Source organism: Exserohilum turcica (assembly GCF_000359705.1).
Source record: "Exserohilum turcica Et28A unplaced genomic scaffold SETTUscaffold_24, whole genome shotgun sequence".
Lineage (NCBI taxonomy): Eukaryota > Fungi > Ascomycota > Dothideomycetes > Pleosporales > Pleosporaceae > Exserohilum > Exserohilum turcicum.
This window is the reverse complement of record NW_007360070.1, coordinates 121,222-140,745: the sequence shown is the minus strand read 5'-3', so window position 1 is coordinate 140,745 and position 19,524 is coordinate 121,222. Positions and strand designations below refer to the sequence as shown.

Below are 19,524 nucleotides of genomic sequence, written 5' to 3'. Positions count from 1 at the left end.
ATGTTTAACGAGGGCGGCCTTGTTAGACTTTCGGAAGGGCGGTCAATTGGCCATTTCGTTTGCCGGCTTGCGCAGACGTCGCGTCATGTTCTCGGTTCGCACACAATCCAGACCCGTCGGCAATATCCGTAATGGCCAAGCCAGCGTTTGCGATGCTGACTGCTGTCTTGGCATGCTTTGCTTAACACGCCTTGCCGACGGGCACCGCTTGTTAGTAGCATGTGATACCGAGTCCCGAGTTGGGCGTCAAGACCTTCTGTACTCGCACAGCCACACTGCCTTCGTCCACGTTGTCCGGTAAACGCCAAAGGCGCCAATGCTGCCAATGTCCGAATATGTTGCGTAGTATATACAGACAAACGAACAAACAGAACAGGGATGCTCACTGGGATATCTCCGCCCCTAACCCGTTACTAAACGCCCGGTAAATATGCCGATCGACCCGTAAGAAATTCATGGTAGACATCCTCCTGCTGCCCATCACTCGCCCTCTTCTTCTATTCTCTTGCCCTCCTTCTTAAGCTTCTGGTGCAGAATCTTGAGTGATTCGAACGTGAGCATCGTAGTAACTGCTGCAGGGATGGCGCGAACCATGTTAGTGCCCATTCCGTTGTAGAAGGCTCTCCAACCTTCTTCTTGGAGGATGACGTTGCACGTGCGGAGTATGCCACGGTAGCGAGGAAGGTTAATCATACCGTCGGATGAAGCTGTGCCTGGGGGGCGTGTGTGAATCTGGTCATGATGTCCTCCTCGAAACGTGACGTGATTGTCCGAGTGATCGGGAAGCGCTCGTTGTTGCGTTTGCAGCCGCGTGCGCAGCACTTCATGTGGGTATGTCGCCGATGTCGCCGTCATTTTGCTCAGCACAGTGGCCAGTGCAATCGCAAACCAGTGAACGTCTTCGACCTTTGCGTCTGTCTGGCCCATTTCCAGGCCAGTAAATTTCATCTTGAGAAACTCGTAGAGCGGGAATTGGATGGCGACGTGTGTGAGGCCAAGCAGCGCTGGCGTCAGCCCAGAGTAGAAGGATAGAATGCCTTCCTTGGCGTACATTTTGCGGAAGGCGTCGAATGTGTTCTTGTAGTGCCATGGCGGGCGATGGTCGTCTGATGCGCGAGCGCTCACTTGGGACATCAATCTCGTCTTGACTACCCAAATGGGGTTGGTGACCAGGGTCGAGCAACCACCAGCGACCAATGAGGCAATGGTTCGTGCGAGCCATTTGTTTTCTGGAGGCCGAGCTTGATTAGCAACACGAGTTGGCAATACTGGGGCGGCTACTGACCCATCTGCGGATAGAGGAGATTCTTGGTTGAGTCGTATGTGCTCATGTAGACGGCCCACGTAGGAATGTAGCCAAGCAGCATGGGCCCCAGGCCTCTGTACAGGCCGCGGATGCCATCCTCGAGCCAGATGATGCGCGCGGTGCCGCCGAGGCCTTTGTACACGGTACGCGGCGGGCCCGTATACTTTCGTGGGCGAAACGAGCCCTGCGCCTGCAGCCGCGTCTTGATGACATCAAGCGGGCAGGTCACGATGCCGGAAGCGACGCCCGCGGAGGCCCCGCACAGCGCGTTGACGGAGCCATCGGGAAGATTTGCAATTCGGACAGCTAGGCTCGCAATGGGCGAACTCCAGGCCCGCTGCTTGGTGGGTATCGACATGTCGCGCGGTTCGACGGAAAGCGCCGACGGCGCATACCGGTCGTGAACTTCAGTCGGGGACGGCGGCTCGGGATCGTGTGTCGACATCTGGGGCACTGTAGGCGTCGAGTCATTAGAGCCAGGCGCTCTGCGTGCGGGAAGAGGCGGGTGCGGTGCGTACAGGCCGTCGTCCCCTTTGCGGTGCCTCAGTGTGCGGAAACCCCGCAGCACTTGAGTAACACGATAACTAGCGATTGTTCGGCTCCATTGACGAGCGGACGAGGTGCAGAGGCGTCGCTGGAGGGGCTGCAAGACGAGGCGAGTGCACCGGCTGCTGTGGGAGGCGCTGGCTGCGGCGCGGGGCGGCAGTCTGCTGGCGCTGTGTGGTGGTGAAAGTGGTGTTGGTGGTGGTGGTGCAAAGCTTGGTTCCCGGATCCCGACGTCAGAGCTCTTCGAGAACGAGCCAAGTTAGCCTGGCGGGTGGGGACGGCGGCTGCTGCTTACATAACCAAGGCGAGAGGCCCGCCGCCGGGCCAAGGCCAGCCTATTGGCTTTCGTTTCTTTCGCATTACGACCTCACCACCTCCGACTGTCAAAACTGCAATTGACGGCAGCTCCGCATCTCGACGCCCCCGATCCGCCGTCCAACGCCCGCAACCATGTCTGCGCCGTCTCTCGCCCCCTACATCATGAAGCGCCCGTGGCTGCAGCGCTGGATGAAGCCCCTCTCCAACTGGTACTGCAATGCCGCGGGCTACAGGCAGCTCGGCCTGAGGTACGGAGCCCCGATGCGAAGACGCTGTGCCGCCGACGGATGGGAGGATCTGCGGGGAAATGCTGCTGGCTCTGGAATGATGGGCTGACGGAAACTGCTGCACAGGGCCGATGACCTGCTCCCCGAGGAGAACGACACCGTCCAGACCGCCCTCAAGCGTCTTCGTCCCCAGGAGGCCTACGACCGTGTCTTCCGTCTCCGCCGAGCCTTCCAGGTACTTTGAGCCCGGTAGTACAAGAGGATTGGACATTGCGTGGCTAACGAGTGGCAGCTCTCCATGTCCCACAGCCTTCTGCCCAAGGAGGAGTGGACCAAGCCCGAGGACGTAAGGACGCCACTGGAACCAGAAACACCGGACGCTGACGATCCACAGGACACACCATACCTCAGCCAGCTGATTACCGATATCGAGGCCGAGATGGCTGAGCGTGAGGACTTTGAGACCATGATTGTCCAGAAGAGGCAGAAGAACGCTGCTGGCCACTAAGTGTATGTACACGGGTCTGGCATGACCCTTTTGAGTGGGGCGGAGTGAGTTTGGGGTCGCGCAATAGAGTGTACCATACCAATGTCTTTTGTACAGGAATCATCTCCATTGCATTCGGACAATCGTTCCCCTTTGCTTCGTTCTTGGCGCATTGGAATGTTTGATATGATGTCACAAGTGTGCAGTATGCAGTGCAGGATTTGTGGCACATGGACCGCGAGAGCTGATTTCAGCGGAGAGTATGCAATATCTGCGAAGCATCTCTCAACTAGTGTCGGGGTAGTTTCTGTTACCCAGGAGCGTTCCAACCGATCACAAACAAAGAGAGTTCACACAGGTTCTGAGTGGCGACTTTAGCGCGGCGCAACTGCAGGGAAACGCATCGTAGACTGCAGACGAGAGACGACTGAAGCGTATCCGGACTTCATTACATGTCCAGTATTAAATGCGAAAATTGGAAGATGTCTTTTCAATGTGTTAGGGACTCGGCAACGGAGTGGTTCATGGACAGCATTTGCCTCTATGAACAGGCAGCATACATGCCTGCCTTCTAACAGTACATTTAATATTCCGCCTGAATCCCCACATAACCCCATCTTGGCATTCCCAAAAGAAACCATTGCCGCAGGTTAGGATTCGCAAGCGAGCACAGGCAGCATTGCGAGTTTCTCAACCACAGCACCTGGACTTGGAGCACGGCGATTGTTGCCTCGCACATCTATCTGCTGATTTGTCAGCAAAAAACTCAACAAACATACTGATACTAGTGCTAGAAGCGACAGAAGGATGAGTGTCGATCCTCTCAAGATAAGTACGAGTAATGCACTGCAATACGTTTCAAGACCCGTATTCGTCAGCGCCACGCGATCATGTGCTCAGGCGTCAGCCCAACTGAAGTCAAGAAAGCGTCCCTGTCGCGCAGCGCGTCAAGCTCACCACTTTTTTTTTTCTTTGTTCATACCAGACCCACGGAACTTAGTTGATGCTGTTTAGATATCTCACGCCAGGACAGGCGCTGAAGCATACAGTACGTTCGTCCCCCTGGACCCAACTGTGTGCACTAACCGCGTGACGTCAGGTTCTGTTCACGACAAGCAGCATACGCTGGAACGTATACAAGCCACAAACCATGTCTCTGAGACGTTCGGCACGCGTTGCAAGCAGCACTGCGCCAGCAGCACCGGGTGTAAATGGGCAAAATGGCGTTACAGAGAATGGAAAAGCCAGCAAATCCAAGGCGCCGGCAAAGAAGCGCAAGGCTTCCAAAGCAGCGCCTGAATCGCAACCACCACAGGATCCAACCAAGAACACCATAGTCACCACGGATACTGGAGAGCATTTAGAACAGTCGAATTCAGATATCACGCCTCCATCTAATACCGCCACCACGCCAGCACCCAAGAAACGTAAATCAAAATCAACAGCAAAACCAGCTGGAAACCCACCGCCAGCCACGCCTCCAGCCGTTGGACTTGTATCCAAAGAAAACACAGGCTCGCCCCTCCCAGACCCCTCGGACAAGATGCTCTCCAAGCAGGCGCCGCGCCCCGCGGAGCCCCACGCCACCAACGCACCGCTCGCGACGCCCAACGGCTCGCACACCATCGAAGCCTATGGCTCTCCTACCGTCAAGCCGCCAGACGCAACTCCCGCTCGGAAGCGCAAAGCCAAGGACCCAGTTGCCCCGGACGTGGGCGCCATCCCCAGTCCAACCACGGACATTGACCGGCTGCTCAAGGACGCGGAAGCCCATCTCGTGAGCGTGGACCCAGCCCTGAAACCGCTCGTCGAGAAGCACCAGTGCAAGATGTTTAGCCCCGAGGGGCTGCGCGAAGTCGTGGATCCGTTTACGAGGTTGAGTACGGGCATCATTGGACAGCAGGTATGTCTTTTCCTCTTTTCTCTTTTCTTCTTCTTTGTTACCAGTCATGTTCTTCATACAAAAACCCACGTAAAGTGAAACATGCCTGGATACGTTTTTTTTTCCAGCAGAGCTAGAAAAAAGAAAGAATGTGCGTAGATGATGATGGTTAATGCAGCGATGACTGGAAACAGGTATCAGGCCAAGCAGCTGCATCCATCCGCGCAAAATTCACAGCGCTGTTTCCGTCGACGCACCCAGAGTTCCCCAGTCCCGCTCAGGTCCTCGACATGTCGCTTCCGACGCTGCGCACGGCGGGCCTCTCGCAGCGCAAAGCAGAGTATATCTACGGGCTTGCGGAGAAATTCGCGGCGGGCGACCTCTCTGCGGAAATGCTCGTCAATGCCAGCGACGAGGAGCTGATTGAGAAGCTGGTTGCAGTCCGGGGCCTGGGGCGATGGAGTGTAGAAATGTTTGCATGTTTCGGGCTCAAGAGGATGGATGTGTTTAGCACGGGCGATCTGGGCGTGCAGTAAGTTTTGTTTCTTCTTCTTCCCCATTTTTGGTCTCTCTTGTTGTTGCTTCCGCAGCCGAGGAATGAATACCCCTTTTCTTTTCGCCCTGCTTACGGTTTTATCTAATTTTTTTTTTCGTTGTTTCCCTCTTCACGGATACTGACGTGATGTGCTAGGCGCGGCATGGCCATTTACGCAGGCCGCGACGTGAATAAACTCAAAAACAAGGGCGGAAAGTGGAAGTGCGTATCAATTCCATTACACAACTCTCTTGATGTACCAGTGCCATGACACTGACACAGGCAATGCAGGTATATGACGGAGCAGGAAATGCTTACCATAGCTGCTAGATTCTCGCCTTACAGGTACGTAGGCTTTTCTGTTTGTTACCTATCATTTCTCGTACAGCAGCCAACCAACTGTTTATCACAAGAAACTAACACGTTTGCTCGTGCAGATCCCTCTTCATGTGGTACATGTGGCTTCTCTGCGATGTTGACATCAGCGTCCTGGAAAAGTAATGATGGCTTTTGTTACCATGCATCCAGTGCATGTCATGTATGTAGATCATCAGACAAGATACCACAACAAGAGTACTGGCACCACGACAACGGTTTTGGTTTCCTCCTTCTCCATATTTCCTGTCCACGGTGAAACATGTGGTCCATGTGTGCTGCCCTCATCCAGGTACGCGGGTGTATGTGTGTGCGTGTAAAACCATGGGTCGTGCGGTGTTTTGTGGAGAGTTTGGGATGTGCATTTGCTCATGTCAAGTGTGAGTGGGTCAGCAGAGGCCGTGTCTGCCGAGGACTGGGACGGATTGCGCAACATGATCTTCCCTCTACATCCACATCTATGGTGACCAGGGAAACACACCGTAGAACCAGGATGTTTTTGTTTCCAGCAAAGCTTGGCCTCGTCGACATGGGAAGGATCTGTCGACTTGGCGTGGAGATGATGCCAATGTTCCACCAAACATGTGGAGCAGGGGGAGTGTTTATCGATAGACTTTTTTTTCTTCTTCTTTCCTTTCTTCTCCGACGACGCCTTACATCAGCGCTTGTACTTGCCGAATCAACATGGTTGTATATGTAGCAATCGGATCGGGCCATTCTCGTATACACGGGATACGCGGATAAGCGGATTTACTCCGGTACAGCTAGTGTGGTCATTGTCAAGTCGGCGTCAACACAGCCACTGACGAGCTGATGGTCTAGACTGACAGCTCGCACGAGGATACATCTGCCGCGAAATTGCGATAGAATTTGGAAAGTCGGAGGGTCTAAGCATATGTCAAAAGCTGGCCTAGATGACGTGAGCAACGAGCGGCGACCATGTGCAAAGACTTTGCTCCTAGCTGGCGTCTGTTCTAAACTTTGTTGGCCGTAGACTTGTTGCCAAGTGGAAAAAAAAGGGAAACTGAGAAAATCATGGAATCGATCATGTGTGCATAATGATGTTGCGGGAGCTGTTGCCAGGAGAAATCGGGGCTGTGCACGTGTAGCCTTGGGTCTAGTTCCCCTGCCTCTCTGCTAGCCCACGTCGTCTACTTATTCGCAAGACTTTGTTGGAAAGTCTATGTGGTAATGTGGAGCCTTGGCTCGTACAGGGGTTAGGGGCTGATGGGAAAAGACGGTTTTAGGAAATGTTGAGCGCAAACGAAAATCTCGGCTAAGGCAGTCTCGAGTCGAATGAATGGTGCGCGAGAGGGCGAGGAGAAAGCATTGCGTGTTCGTGTAGTGAGGCGCCACGGGACCAGGATAAGCGGCTGAAGCCGCATACATAGCCTGTTGAGAACAGGTTGAGTAGGTCTTGTACAACACACGATAGCCAACCAAAATGGTGTTGGACCAGCTAGTGTACTTGACTAGCAGATAGCCGCGTGGTTAGGCAGGTAGGATAGGCACAGTGCTGCTGTTGCTTGGGAAGGCGGGCTCTTTTACATGGCACGCGCATTCCCACTGTTGGGCCCAGCCAAAAAGAAAACAGGAAAGCAAAAAAGCATGACGTTGATCCCTTTTGCGGACGCTTGCAGCCTGCAAGCCTACGGCTATTTCCCGTCGAGCCACCTTGGACATTAACGGGGCTGCAGCAGTGGCAGCGTCATTTTCCCGATGTGAGGAGGGCCGCGCGGCCAGTTGGGGAAGCAATATGTAGTGCAAACGACGGAGAGAAGCCAAGCAGGACAAAGCATTGCCAGCGCCAAGAGGAGCACGCTGCAGACGCCCGCCGGTTATCTATGAAGCCAACTTGAGCATCTTGATTGCCGGCTCATAAAGAATTGCTCAGTGGTCGATTCATGCTGGCGGAATGTGCGGAGCGCTGCGGTAACAAGCAGGCTGTTGAAACAGAAGAAATTCGATGTCGGGGCAAAAAGCAACGCCGGTCCACTGGGCAAGGGCGGCTCGAGAGCTTGGTAGACGGCTTGGCGATTCTAGAAGGCGTCGGACGTCAAAACAAGATTCCGTCACCGACAGTGTCATAAAGTGTACTGTTTCAGACACGGGCGCAGGATACGAAGCTGAGGGAGAGTGGGCTGAGGACGAGCGACGGGGCCTGGCATGGGAAATGAGACAAGAATCCGAGCGGGTCCAATAATGTGCTTGGCGGGAGCCGGCGAGGCCATTCCTCGGGGGAGGGGGATCGATAAGCGAGCGGATGCAATGGGGAGCAGCGTGAACACCCGAGGGAGCGCGATGAGGCTGCAAGCGTCGACGCTGCAGCTGGAGTGGGGGGGGGAGGCAGGAAAGCAGGCGAGGACGGGCACAATGGCGCAGAGCAGCAGGCTGGCCCGAAGCGGCGAGGCGGGCGTGGAGGTAGATAATAGCAGCATGCATTGTTTTTGCTGTCAGCGTTGATGTTGAGGAAGGATGGAGATTGCAACGGGCGGGCTAGCCGGATGGGGGTCGGATGTAACCGCATTGGAGCGATCGGGGGAGTTGCTCGGCGCGGACGGCAGGGGGGGCCAGGCCAGCCAAAGCCGCCCGCGTAGTGGGTGGTTGCTTGTTGTGTTTCGCGTTGGTGTGCATGAGCGTGGCAAAGACGGCTCTGGCTGCCGTTGGGTCGCTGTGTCGCGGAGCTGGCAGTCGAGAGCGCGGCGCTGCTTCTTGGGCGTGGGAGGAGCGCGTGGTGAGCAGCAACGGCAGCGCGTCCATGGTCTGGCGGGCGGGCTAGGCTAAGCACAATGGTGAATGGATTGCCGCTCGCCATGGCACGGCGGCCGTGCAGACGACGAAATTGGGACCGACGCCCCTGGTGGGCTGGGTGCAAGCAGGATTTGCGTGCATGGGGGGGAGGTGTTAGTGGTGGAGAGGGAGCGATGGGGGGAGGGACTGACTGAGGGGCGGACTGAGGGACGGGCAGACAGGCAGGCAGGCCGGCCGCCCTCAGGCGCAAAGGATGCAGGAAAGGGCGAGCAACGGCGCAGGTCGGCGTTGGGGAGCAGCGCAGACAGCGTCAGAGAGCAAGGCAGAGGCCCGGGCGCGGCATTGACAGCCACTGCGAGCGTGAGCGTGAGAGCATCAATGATGCGGCGCCGCGCTCTGGCCGCCAATGATCGACGGCCGAAAACACTAGCGCCGCCCCTAGCGCCGGCCGCGCCTGCCACGCCTGCCACGGCTCGCTCCCCTTTTCTCCATGCTCGCGCTCGTTAACACGCTCCTGCTCTTCTCTTTCCCGTTGTCTTCCATCCACGCTCGCTCGCTCTTGACGGCCGCGCTTTCTTGCATCGCGCCACTGGGAACTACTCCATTTAATACTGCCTGCTTTTCTAGTTAATTCTTCCTCTCGCTCACGCTCCCGTTGCCCGCCCACCAAAACACCAACCACCACCACCACCGCCACCCCGCCCACCCAACTGAAACGGCGCGAGCAGTCTTACCATCCCAGGTTCGTGTCGCAGCCCAAGACACAGGCTCCACCGCCTGCCTCAGTCGACGCGTCAACTTACATGTACCGCCAGTTACCCTCCTGCTTCGATTAGACTCCCCAAAAATGCCTTCCATGCTCAGGATTGCCGCCCCGGCTCTCTTCGCCGCCAGCTCGGCCTACGGTATGTCTGCTCTCGCCGCCGTGTGATTGCGCCCACGCCTGCTAACCAAACATGCTCCAGCTGCCTGCACGGTTTCCGCAACCACGACGATCCAGAACGCCGGCGATGCCACTGCCCTGGCCAGCTGCTCGACCTTCTCGGGCAACATTGCCATTGCCACGGGCACCACGGACGACATTTCGTTTGCTGGTATCAAGAAGATCACGGGCAACCTGGTGGCCAACGCCAACAGCCAGATGAAGCAAATCAGCGCCAGCGACCTGGAGACGCTCGACGGAACCATGGACCTCAACGGCCTCACCTCGCTCTACGCCCTGAACTTCCCCAAGCTCAAGACGATCGACTCGATCAAGTGGCAGGCGCTCCCCAACCTCCAGGAGATTGGCTTCACGTCCGAGGTGACCAAGGCGTCGACCGTCGACATCCAGAACACGGCTCTTCGCTCGCTCAAGGGTATCAACATTGAGCAGGCTGACGAGATTTTCATTGCCAACAACGGTTACATTGATGAGATTGCCATGCAGCTTGGCAACGTTTCGACTTCGCTGACGCTGGCCGACAACAACGAGGCCGTCAAGGTCCAGTTGCCCAACCTCATCTGGGCTAGCAACCTGACTTTCCGCTTCTGCGGCTCCGTCTCGGTCCCCTCGCTCGCCACTTTGAACGGCTCTCTTGGTCTCTACAACAACGGCTTCGACACGTTTGCCGCCCCCAACCTGACGTCTGTCGGCGAGGCTGTTGCCATTGTCGCCAACGACCAGCTCAAGAACGTTTCTTTCCCCCAGCTTACCAAGATCTCGGGTAACCTCCAGGTTGCCAACAACTCGAAGCTGATCGAGTTGGACGGTCTCCCTCAGCTCAAGAGCATCGGCGGCGCTTTCGACATGAGCGGTAACTTCACCGAGTAAGTGTATAGTGGATGGGATTCTCGGACAAGTTTGCTAACTGGCTACAGGGTTGCTACTCCCCAGCTCAACAACGTCAAGGGTGCTTTCAACCTGCAATCTTCTGGCCAGCTCAACAACACTTGCAACTTCTACAAGAACCTGCACGACAAGAAGCTCATCCAGAGCAAGAACTTCAAGTGCGAGGGTACCCTCATCGACCCCGGCCAGCAAGGACACCAGGGCACTCAGCAGAGCGGCAGCGGCAGCGGCGGTGACAAGAAGGGCGCTGCGCCCAAGGTCAGCGCCGTCAACGGTGCTCTCGGACTTGCCGCCATGGCTGCTGTTGTGCTGTTCTAAAAAGGTTTATGACGCTGGCGTTTCCCGTAACCGCATAGACTACCCCCCACGATCTGTGTCTTTTTTTGATAGCGTATAGCATCAAGCGAACGCGGGTTTGACGCCCGAGTTGCGCTACGGAGGAGTGGGAGGGCTTGTAGAGAAGTTTGATGGTTCAGCATGTAACAATTGTATGTATCACTTGGCTGGGAGGGTTGAGGTAGACTTTTAATCCGCAGTATAACTAAGTCTGCCGGCGCCGCGGAGGAGAAGCTTTGCAGGGCGGGGAGTTGATTTGGGATAGTTCATGCAGTCATTCTCTTCATTCATCTGTTTCATTTGTCCTGAATGTCCTCTGTCGACGTGCGTGATGACATGTGTATGCGTAATGGACGTGGTGGTGTGGAGCCATGGATGCACCCACAGGCTGGCAGATTGCGCATTACCAACATACGTATGCACACACACACACACACACGGGCCAGGACTGCGGCAGTCTGGCTGACTCGTTCACTCGGCCACATGGAGGCGTGCATGTGCTTGGATCTGGGTCGATAATGGCTGTCATATCCTGTCAAGTATTTTTAGGGTCCCGCCCCAGCTGCCAGAACAAAGACAGGGTCACGTGCTGGACAGCAGCTGCTAGTGTGTTGCGGGATGCCCAAGTGCCGGGTCGCTGTTATCCGGGGGTGGGCGCCTTTTGCTTTTTGCTTTTGCGGGCTCCAGGCTTGCACATCCGACTGTCGATAGCTGTATAGTTCGCACATGCACGTGTCAATCTTCGGGCCAGAGTCAGCATTTAGCACGCCGGGGGCCACGACGCAGGAACTCGTTCTCTCTGCCCTAACTCGCCCGCCAGCCACGGCGGCACTAGAGCGGCGGCCGTTAGCCGTCAGCGCCGACTAGGGTTGGCGACATGACGTTTGTGCGCGCAGAGACGGTGGTAGTGGCCTCATGGCTGGGCGCTGTCGTGGGAGCATCTCTCTGCTCTGGCAGCGCGCACGACAAAGGCAGCGCATGGGACGCGAAACAACGGGCAAGTAGCGTCGTGCTATCTGTTTGCAGAGCGTCGTCATCAGTGGCCCTATCGCAACAGATCTGCAGCTAGCGTCATTTCGCTGCTGCAGCACATGGTGCCGGTGCCAGTGCCTGCAATCAAAGCAAAATGGTGGTTGCACTGCGACTGCGACTGCGACTTGGACTTGGACTTGGACCTGCACTCGGCTCGCAACACCACGTCGCCTATCGCGCCCTTGCCTCATCTGCCCGTCTGCCGCAAGCAACGTTCCAGAACCTGCGAGCTTCTTGGCCGTGTCCTGTCGCTTCCCCCTCGCTCGCCCACACGGACCCGACATCCTGCAACGTCACCAGCACCATACAAATAGTCGTCCTGCCCCGACCCTCGCGCCCCAGGCGCCCCCAACCGCCAAACTGGAGCAATCCTACTCGCCGCCGCGTCACTCGCAGAGGGAAACTAGCAACAAGGACTCGGTGAGAGCGCGCAGCTCCTCGATACGGCTGTCCCAGGCGAGAGGCGAGGACGTGGATAAGGAGCCCCCGGCCAGGTCCCCGCTCACCATGCTGGCCGGCAAAGGATACTCGTGGAAGGCTGCCCAGGCAAAGCTGCCGCCATCGCGCCACCTTGTCCACACGGCGCGCAACCCCAAGTTCCTGCTGTCTGTTGGCCTCCTGGCTGCTGTTATCTTGCTATGGCGGTCCATGGGCTCTGCCACGGGCGAGCTGCAGAGGTATGTCATCTATCCCACCGTGGCCATTGACTGCGGCCACGAGAGACACGCAGAGTCCTCCATCAGTCGCTAATGCCCTTATCTCAGGTTCTACTGCTTCGGCCCCTCCAAACCACCCATGCATATGACGGCAAACGAGCACGAAGACTGGCACGCACACCTGACGACGCCCGTCATATTCAACCACCACAAACCAATCGAGGTCAATGCCACGCACATCCAGCACATTGACCTCAACCCAATCAAGTCGACTGTCGACGCAGTCAAGAACAAAGAGCGCGTCTTGATCCTTACCCCACTTCGCGATGCTGCCTTTTACCTACCGAAACACTTTGATCTTCTCGCCCAACTGACATACCCGCATGAGCTGATCGACCTGGCATTCCTCGTGGGCGACACGACAGACGATACAGTGGCAACACTGGCAAAGGAGCTGGAGAGGATACAGAACAACCCTGAAATAGCCTTCAGGTCAACCATGATTGTCGAAAAGGACTTTGGTGTTACGCTCTCGCAAAGCGTCGAGGACAGGCATGGCTTTGAGGCTCAGGGTCCGCGAAGGAAAGCCCTGGGTAAGGCGAGAAATTATCTCCTCTCGGCTGCCCTGAAGCCAGACCACAGCTGGGTCTACTGGAGGGATGTGGACATTGTCGACAGTCCGGCAAAGATTATTGAGGACTTTGTGGCGCACGATCGCGACATCCTCGTCCCCAGTAAGTATATTGTCGCCGAGGGTTAGATTTCGTGGTTCTAATTACGTGCAGATGTATGGTTTCACAGATACAAGGAAGAAAACGGCAAGATGGTTGATATTGAAGGACGATGTGAGTCCCCGGCCTGTTATGCCAGATTGGCTCGTACTAATAAGAAATAGTCGACTACAACTCCTGGCAAGAATCTCCCCAAGGTCTCAAACTCGCAGCTTCTCTGGACAAGGACGTCGTCCTTGCCGAAGGTATGTTTCTCTTGGCTTTTCTCGCCACGTCCTACTGACTCGATTCAGGCTACAAGCAATACCCTACCAACCGCCGTTACATGGCCAAACTCGGCGACTGGCGCGCCGACAAGGACGAGGAGATGCCTCTCGACGGCATTGGTGGAGTCAACATCATCGTAAAAGCAGATGTGCACCGGTCGGGAATCAACTTTCCCTGCTACGCCTTTGAGAACCAAGCCGAAACCGAAGGCTTTGCCAAAATGGCATTGCGAGCGGGCTACGGTGTCTATGGACTGCCAAACTATGTCGTATGGCACATTGACACGGACGAGAAACCGGGAAATGCCTAGAAAATGAGCAAGAAACAAAAAAAAGACATTGCGTAGTGAAAGAAAGGATAAAAACAACGACAACAATATATACCCCCAGGGAGTCGGGCGCACGCATTGCATGGGTTGTTGGCTGTGGCGGCGCGGGGGCCCCCAACAGGCCATGTGTGTATTTACCTTTTTGTATGATTATTGTAGGAGGAGGGAAAGGGGTGATAGACGGTTTAAGTTTTTCTTTCCCTTCTTCTCCTTCTTCCTTTTCTTTCCTTGTTCCCACCTTTTTCTTCTTCCTTTGATTTTCCTGTATTCCTCTCCCCCAACCCCCCCTAGATGACCGGTATGAGTTTGAGATTTTTTTTCTCCTTCTTTTTTTTCTTTCTTTCTTCTATTCTGCAAGGCTTATTTGCTCATACACCTGCATCTGTACCTGTACCTGTACCTGTACCTGTACCTGTGATGTATGCTAAACGTGGCGAACTCCAGAGAGCAGCAGCAGCAGCAGCAGTTAGTTAGTTAGTTAGGGTGGCGTAGGCGTAGGCGTAGGCATAGGCGTGGGTATACACTAGAAAATGGCACTCAGCTATGTCCTATTATATACCCTAGATCTTGTTCTCTTGAGTACTCACGCAACAAGTAATAGTAGTAGTAGTAGTAGTAGTAGTAGTAGTAAATTCAGCAAGACTATAAAATCTTGCAAAAGGTAGTCTTCTCGTATACTAGCAAGGAAGATAGATGGTGTTGATGTTCATGGCGAGTGGGACTTGACCAGTGGTGCAGAGATGTGGGATACATGGTGTAGATATAGCAGTGCTGTACATGTTTATTCTTCCTCGGTGCAGATTATCATGTGGAAAAATGGGATATGTTAGGATATGTTGTATTCTAACTGCCTCCTCCGCTCTCTCTCCCCCTGTATCTCTCTCTCTCCACTATGCCTACTATATCTACCATGTCTAACATACATGTACCAGCAACTCCTAGCCACGCCAAAAAATATATATGCACGTAGTGTCAGACACATAGAAGCTAGATTTCTCATTTCCCCATTTCCCATGTTACACTTAGTCTGCAAGTGTATGAGCTTTCCAGGCCAAGTTTATATACTATTCAATTCCAAAGGCCATTCCAGGACCATCTCCAAAGAAAAGAAGGAGATAAGAAAAAAAAGAGGAGGAGACTACGAACTCGTTGGGATAAGAATGAAAACGTTAAAATGCCCCGATACTTGTCACCTACTTGGAAAGATAGAAGAAGTGAACAAGAGACCTAATAATCATAGATGCCAGCGTGAAACTTGCGTTCGTCGTAGTACTTTGCACGAATCTTCCTACCTCTAAACTCCCAGCCTTCGTCGAAGCGGTTGACGGCGTTGAGGGCGCTAAGCACGGATTGGAAGTGGATGTAGACGACACCGTCTTTGTTGCTCTCGTCGAGCTGTACATGCTCGACTGGGCCAAACTACATGGTGTTAGTACACAAGGCGTCCACGATCGATTGACAATACAAGTCGCTTACCTTGTTGCTGAATGCTTCACCCATGTCCTGGCGGATACCGCCGTCGTTGCGATCGGCATTGGCGTCCCAGTCGACTCCGTCTACGCAACCCCAAGTGACCACCACAGTCGACTCTTCGCCAAACTTGCCAGGCTCGTCCTTTTGATTGCGCGTGCCACCACGGACATCCCACACTTGCTGTGATTTGACTTTGCCGCCTTCGTCGTCCAGAGTACTTGCTCCTTGTGGGACCTTGCGCATCTTGACTTCCAGGTGTGTGACGACTCCGTCGTTGTTCTTTCCGAGACCCTGGCCCTTTTTGTAGCCCATCTTGGCCATCATTGCTTCTGCCTTGCTGAGCTTTGGACGTTTCGAGGGCCGTTCTTCCTGCGCTGGCTCGTCGTCTGCATCTTCCATTGGGATATCGGGACGCTCGTAACGGATTGGCGGTGCTGAGATTGTCGCGTTCGCATACCGTATCGGAGGAGCTGAGATGGTTGCGCCCTGGTAACCCGAAGACGTTGACATAGAAGCAGCTGGCGGCGGGGGTGGGGGAGAAGGAGCGTGGTCGTCTACAGCGGAAGGAGGGGGTGGCGGGTATGCGCGCAAAGGCTCATGTTCAGATGGAGATGGCGCATTGTTTGGCTGTTGCTGCGATAGGCGCATGCGGCGAGCATAGACATCTTCTCCAGACTGGTCAGAGGGCGGAACAGGGGGGCTGTCGTCATAGGAGGCTGGCGGGGCAAACGATGGCTTCGTGCTGCGCGCAGCTGGAATCGAGCTAGACGAAGAAACAGAGCGGGAGCCATTCAAGGGTTCGCTCTCATCGCGGGGCCTTTGCTGGGCGGCAGCTCGCAAGAATGCATTGAAGCCCTCCTTCTTGCGCTGGTAGCCACCGCTAGCCCTGTAGGCTCGCAGGTTGGAGTATCGCTCGGGCTTGTGAGGCGCCTGTGGGTTCCACTGGCCAAACATCTTGTTGAACTTTTTCTGCTCCTTCTTCCTCTGCTTCTCCTCATAGTTGCGCATCCGGCGTTCTTCAAGGATGGCGGCATCGTCGTCTGCAGTACTGCGGTAGTAGTCGATACCATGCTGTTGGGTGTGGGTGGCGGGTCCAGAGCCTGAGGCAGATACCGGAAGAAGTGTAGGCATGATGGGCTTCTTGACGGTTGGGCCGGGCTTCTTGGCCTGGTTCTTGGCCTGGGGGCGCTTGATGTTGTGTGGATTATGGAAAGCTGCACATTTACATGAGTCGTGCGTCAAGGCAAAGGTGTGGAGCAGTTCAAGTAGCTACCAGGTGCTTTCTTCTGCTGCTCAGCCTTGGCCTGTTCCTCTGTGTATTTGACAGGCGCGGCAGAGATGGTGGCCGAGGCATAAGGATTGGGAAGGCCCCGCTGGGCGTATGGATTGGGCAGGCCCGGTGCCTTGGGCGACTGCTGGGATGCCATGGTGGTGGTGGTATTGATATGCGCGCAGGTGCGGCCTTGCACGGCGCGGTGGGCGCGGTGGGCGGGGCTGATGGTCTGCAAGAAATAGAGTAGTAATGATATCGCGACTGCGAGGCGCCGGCGGGTGGTGAGAGAGAGGTCGACGGTGTTGCCGAGGATGCGATGTTCGGGTGAGGAGAGTCGAGGTGGAGAGGCTCGTCGTCGGCAGCCGCCCACATGCGGCGCGGGTGTCGGCGATGGCTCCCCACGCTAAGTCGTTAGCCGCATTACGTACGCATGCAGGAACGCTTCCTTCCATGCCGCGGTGCCATGCTCCTGATTCCATATTTCCGATAACGCTCACTTGCAAAGCACTACTAATATTATTATTATAGACACCTCCGGGCAGGCTCCGGTGCTGATATCCCATCTCATCCACAGACACTTGCTTTGCGCGCCATTTCGACATCTCGGTACCATCCCATAACACCTGCCATTGATCCATCTCTAATCGCGTGCTCAGATCTTTATCTTGCGCAATCGCCATGTCTCCAACCACCTTGGAACACGCCTTCTCCAAGGACTCGTCGTCAACCGCCGTCATCGTGCCCGGTAGCCCGGCCTTGACAGTCTCGTACAAGAAGCTTGCCGCCGATGTGAAGGCTTTCCAGCAGCAACTCGCCAAAGTCGGCGTATCCGCCGAGGCAGCTGTATCCATTGCGCTGCCCAACACATACGAGTTCATCGTATCATTTATCGCTGCGTCGTGGCAGAGGGCCATTGCTGCCCCTTTGAACCCAGCGTACAAGCAGTCCGAGTTCGAATTCTACATCGACGACCTGAGCTCGGCCATCGCGCTGGTCCCCAAAGGCGCGTTTGCGCAAGACGCGGCAGCTGTCCGAGCAGCGAGGAAATACAATGCGGCCATTGCCGAGTGCTACTACAATGGCAAGGAGGTTGTCCTGGACGTCAAGGAGACTGGCAAACTCGCAGGTAAAACTGCGCCCGTCCTGACCGCCCAGCCTGATGATGTCGCGCTGGTCCTACACACCAGCGGTACCACTGGACGGCCCAAGGCTGTACCACTGACACATCGCAACCTCCTGCGCACCATGAAGAACATCCAGGCTACCTACCAATTAACGCCCGAGGACCGGACGATGCTGGTTATGCCTCTCTTCCACGTGCATGGCCTTCTTGCCGGATTCCTTGCCCCGTTGGCGTCTGGCGGCTCTGTCGTTGTGCCGCCCAAGTTTTCTGCTTCTGAGTTCTGGAAGGACTTCCAAGAGCACAAGGCAAATTGGTACACCGCCGTTCCCACCATTCACCAGATCTTGTTGAAGAGCCCTCTTCCTAGCCCTCTGCCCAAGATCCGCTTCATTCGGTCGTGCTCTAGCCCGCTTTCCCCAAAGACGTTCCACGAACTTGAAAAGGCACTGAACGCACCTGTGCTTGAGGCTTACGCCATGACTGAAGCCGCGCATCAGATGACTAGCAACCCCCTTCCACCAGGCCAGCGCAAGCCCGGTAGTGTGGGTATTGGCCAGGGAGTAGAAATCAAGATTCTCGACGATGCTGGCAACGAGGTAGCGCAGGGCAAGGAAGCAGAAATCTGTATCCGAGGCGAAAACGTTACCAAAGGCTACATTAACAACCCTACTGCCAATGCTTCGTCCTTCACCCAGAATGGCTTCTTCCGCACAGGTGATCAAGGCAAGCAAGACGCCGAGGGCTATGTATTCATTACCGGCCGTATCAAAGAGTTGATCAACAAGGGGGGTGAGAAGATTAGCCCTATCGAACTCGATAATGTTATCGCGCAGAACCCCGCCGTGTCGGAAGCTGTGAGCTTCGCAGTTGAAGATGAAATGTACGGCCAGGATATCGGCCTCGCAATCGTGGTTAAAGAGGGCCAGTCGCTCACAGCAGGAGACCTGAAGGTGTGGCTGGCGGACCGTGTTGCCAAGTTCAAGCTGCCAAAGGAGGTATGTCAATATACAGTCAACATGGATGTCGCGAAAGATGGACTAACGACTTGCAGATTTTCTTCACGGACATTATGTATGTAACCGTTGACATTGCAGCTGAAACAAGCACTGACCGTCCACCTCTAGGCCCAAGACCGCGACCGGCAAGATACAACGACGTCTTGTCGCCGAAGCCATGCTCAAGCAGAAACAGACCAAGGCTAAGCTGTAGTCGTTCTGCTGGCCAATTCGGAGAAATGTGTCCCTTTGGGGGAATGTGTATGCTAGAGTTGTTTTGCATTGTGCCCCAAGGCAGAAAGTATCTGTCTGTATCAGGATACCACATCCCATCGCCCTTTTCATTTTATGACCTGAAAAAGCCTGACGTTGAACTTGCGATCGGCCACGTGGTTGCACGGACATATTAACCAGGGTCAGCCCCAGGCTGTTTCTCTCCAGGCATAATCTTCCCCTATCATCCCTATCATGGCATTGCAATCCCGCTCAAGCCTCGCTTGCGTAATCCAGGAGCTAAATTAGGAGTATGTTGAGTATTCCCAAAAAAGGTAACATGGATCAAGCTTGGTAGCGGTGTCTCTGCCAGAACAACGCCTCAGTCACGCCACTTCCTCAAGGCCAGCTGAGATGCATCATGACTAATTCTTCGAGACTCAGCATGTACCGGTATTTTCATAAAAGCTCTACCGTAATCGTGCCATCTTCATGGCGGGCAGATTTTGCATCGTGATGTCTATGAGCGCTGACCAGCTCAGCTAAGATCGCAAAACCTTCCTGCTTCCAAACGGTATATTCTCGTGTTTGTCTACGGAGGTGCCTCACAAAAGTTTTGTCCCACGCTAATCTCGGCGCTTCGGCATAACTCTTCTTGGCGCAACTCCCACCTTTGAGCTGAGTAGCTGTACGATTTGTCTGTATCTATCGTTACAATGTCTCCTAATACTGATCCTTACACCCGCACCTTAATTGTGGCGTTAAAGTCACCTTCTGTTGGCAAGTCTACATCACAGATCTCTGAACTTACTGGTGTTCATCCTCGTACGGTCAATCGT

General features: G+C 55.0%; 7 protein-coding genes across 7 annotated transcripts; 5 read left to right on the top strand and 2 right to left on the bottom strand.

Annotated features, from left to right (window-relative positions):
* Positions 1 to 480: 480 nt before the first annotated feature.
* On the bottom strand, positions 481 to 1,751 carry SETTUDRAFT_111209 (uncharacterized protein; the record flags this gene model as incomplete). The annotated part of the gene is made up of 2 exons (XM_008028389.1): positions 481 to 1,229; positions 1,286 to 1,751. The coding sequence occupies 2 exons, from the start codon at positions 1,749 to 1,751 to the stop codon at positions 481 to 483; spliced, it is 1,215 nt and encodes a 404-aa protein (XP_008026580.1).
* A 482-nt stretch (positions 1,752 to 2,233) lies between these two features.
* On the top strand, positions 2,234 to 3,327 carry SETTUDRAFT_169561 (uncharacterized protein). Its single transcript, XM_008028388.1, has 4 exons — positions 2,234 to 2,418; positions 2,524 to 2,632; positions 2,690 to 2,743; positions 2,792 to 3,327. The coding sequence occupies exons 1-4, from the start codon at positions 2,303 to 2,305 to the stop codon at positions 2,903 to 2,905; spliced, it is 393 nt and encodes a 130-aa protein (XP_008026579.1). The 5' UTR covers positions 2,234 to 2,302; the 3' UTR covers positions 2,906 to 3,327.
* A 560-nt stretch (positions 3,328 to 3,887) lies between these two features.
* On the top strand, positions 3,888 to 5,884 carry SETTUDRAFT_177625 (uncharacterized protein; the record flags this gene model as incomplete). Its single annotated transcript, XM_008028387.1, has 6 exons — positions 3,888 to 3,932; positions 3,984 to 4,787; positions 4,961 to 5,298; positions 5,458 to 5,523; positions 5,593 to 5,646; positions 5,739 to 5,884. The coding sequence occupies 6 exons, from the start codon at positions 3,888 to 3,890 to the stop codon at positions 5,800 to 5,802; spliced, it is 1,371 nt and encodes a 456-aa protein (XP_008026578.1). The 3' UTR covers positions 5,803 to 5,884.
* Positions 5,885 to 9,056: 3,172 nt separating this feature from the next.
* On the top strand, positions 9,057 to 10,900 carry SETTUDRAFT_169560 (uncharacterized protein). Its single transcript, XM_008028386.1, has 4 exons — positions 9,057 to 9,169; positions 9,243 to 9,332; positions 9,393 to 10,236; positions 10,288 to 10,900. The coding sequence occupies exons 2-4, from the start codon at positions 9,275 to 9,277 to the stop codon at positions 10,574 to 10,576; spliced, it is 1,191 nt and encodes a 396-aa protein (XP_008026577.1). The 5' UTR covers positions 9,057 to 9,169; positions 9,243 to 9,274; the 3' UTR covers positions 10,577 to 10,900.
* An 820-nt stretch (positions 10,901 to 11,720) lies between these two features.
* On the top strand, positions 11,721 to 13,714 carry SETTUDRAFT_47786 (glycosyltransferase family 62 protein; the record flags this gene model as incomplete). Its single annotated transcript, XM_008028362.1, has 6 exons — positions 11,721 to 11,873; positions 11,927 to 12,303; positions 12,391 to 13,016; positions 13,068 to 13,127; positions 13,178 to 13,258; positions 13,307 to 13,714. 6 exons carry the CDS (start codon positions 11,721 to 11,723, stop codon positions 13,588 to 13,590), a joined length of 1,581 nt encoding a protein of 526 aa, XP_008026553.1. The 3' UTR covers positions 13,591 to 13,714.
* Positions 13,715 to 14,594: 880 nt separating this feature from the next.
* Positions 14,595 to 16,508, bottom strand: SETTUDRAFT_169558 (uncharacterized protein; the record flags this gene model as incomplete). Its single annotated transcript, XM_008028385.1, has 3 exons — positions 14,595 to 15,027; positions 15,085 to 16,295; positions 16,355 to 16,508. 3 exons carry the CDS (start codon positions 16,506 to 16,508, stop codon positions 14,836 to 14,838), a joined length of 1,557 nt encoding a protein of 518 aa, XP_008026576.1. The 3' UTR covers positions 14,595 to 14,835.
* A 524-nt stretch (positions 16,509 to 17,032) lies between these two features.
* SETTUDRAFT_184936 (uncharacterized protein) lies at positions 17,033 to 18,808 on the top strand (the record flags this gene model as incomplete). Its single annotated transcript, XM_008028384.1, has 3 exons — positions 17,033 to 18,472; positions 18,529 to 18,548; positions 18,602 to 18,808. The coding sequence occupies 3 exons, from the start codon at positions 17,033 to 17,035 to the stop codon at positions 18,684 to 18,686; spliced, it is 1,545 nt and encodes a 514-aa protein (XP_008026575.1). The 3' UTR covers positions 18,687 to 18,808.
* Between the last annotated feature and the right edge of the window lie 716 nt (positions 18,809 to 19,524).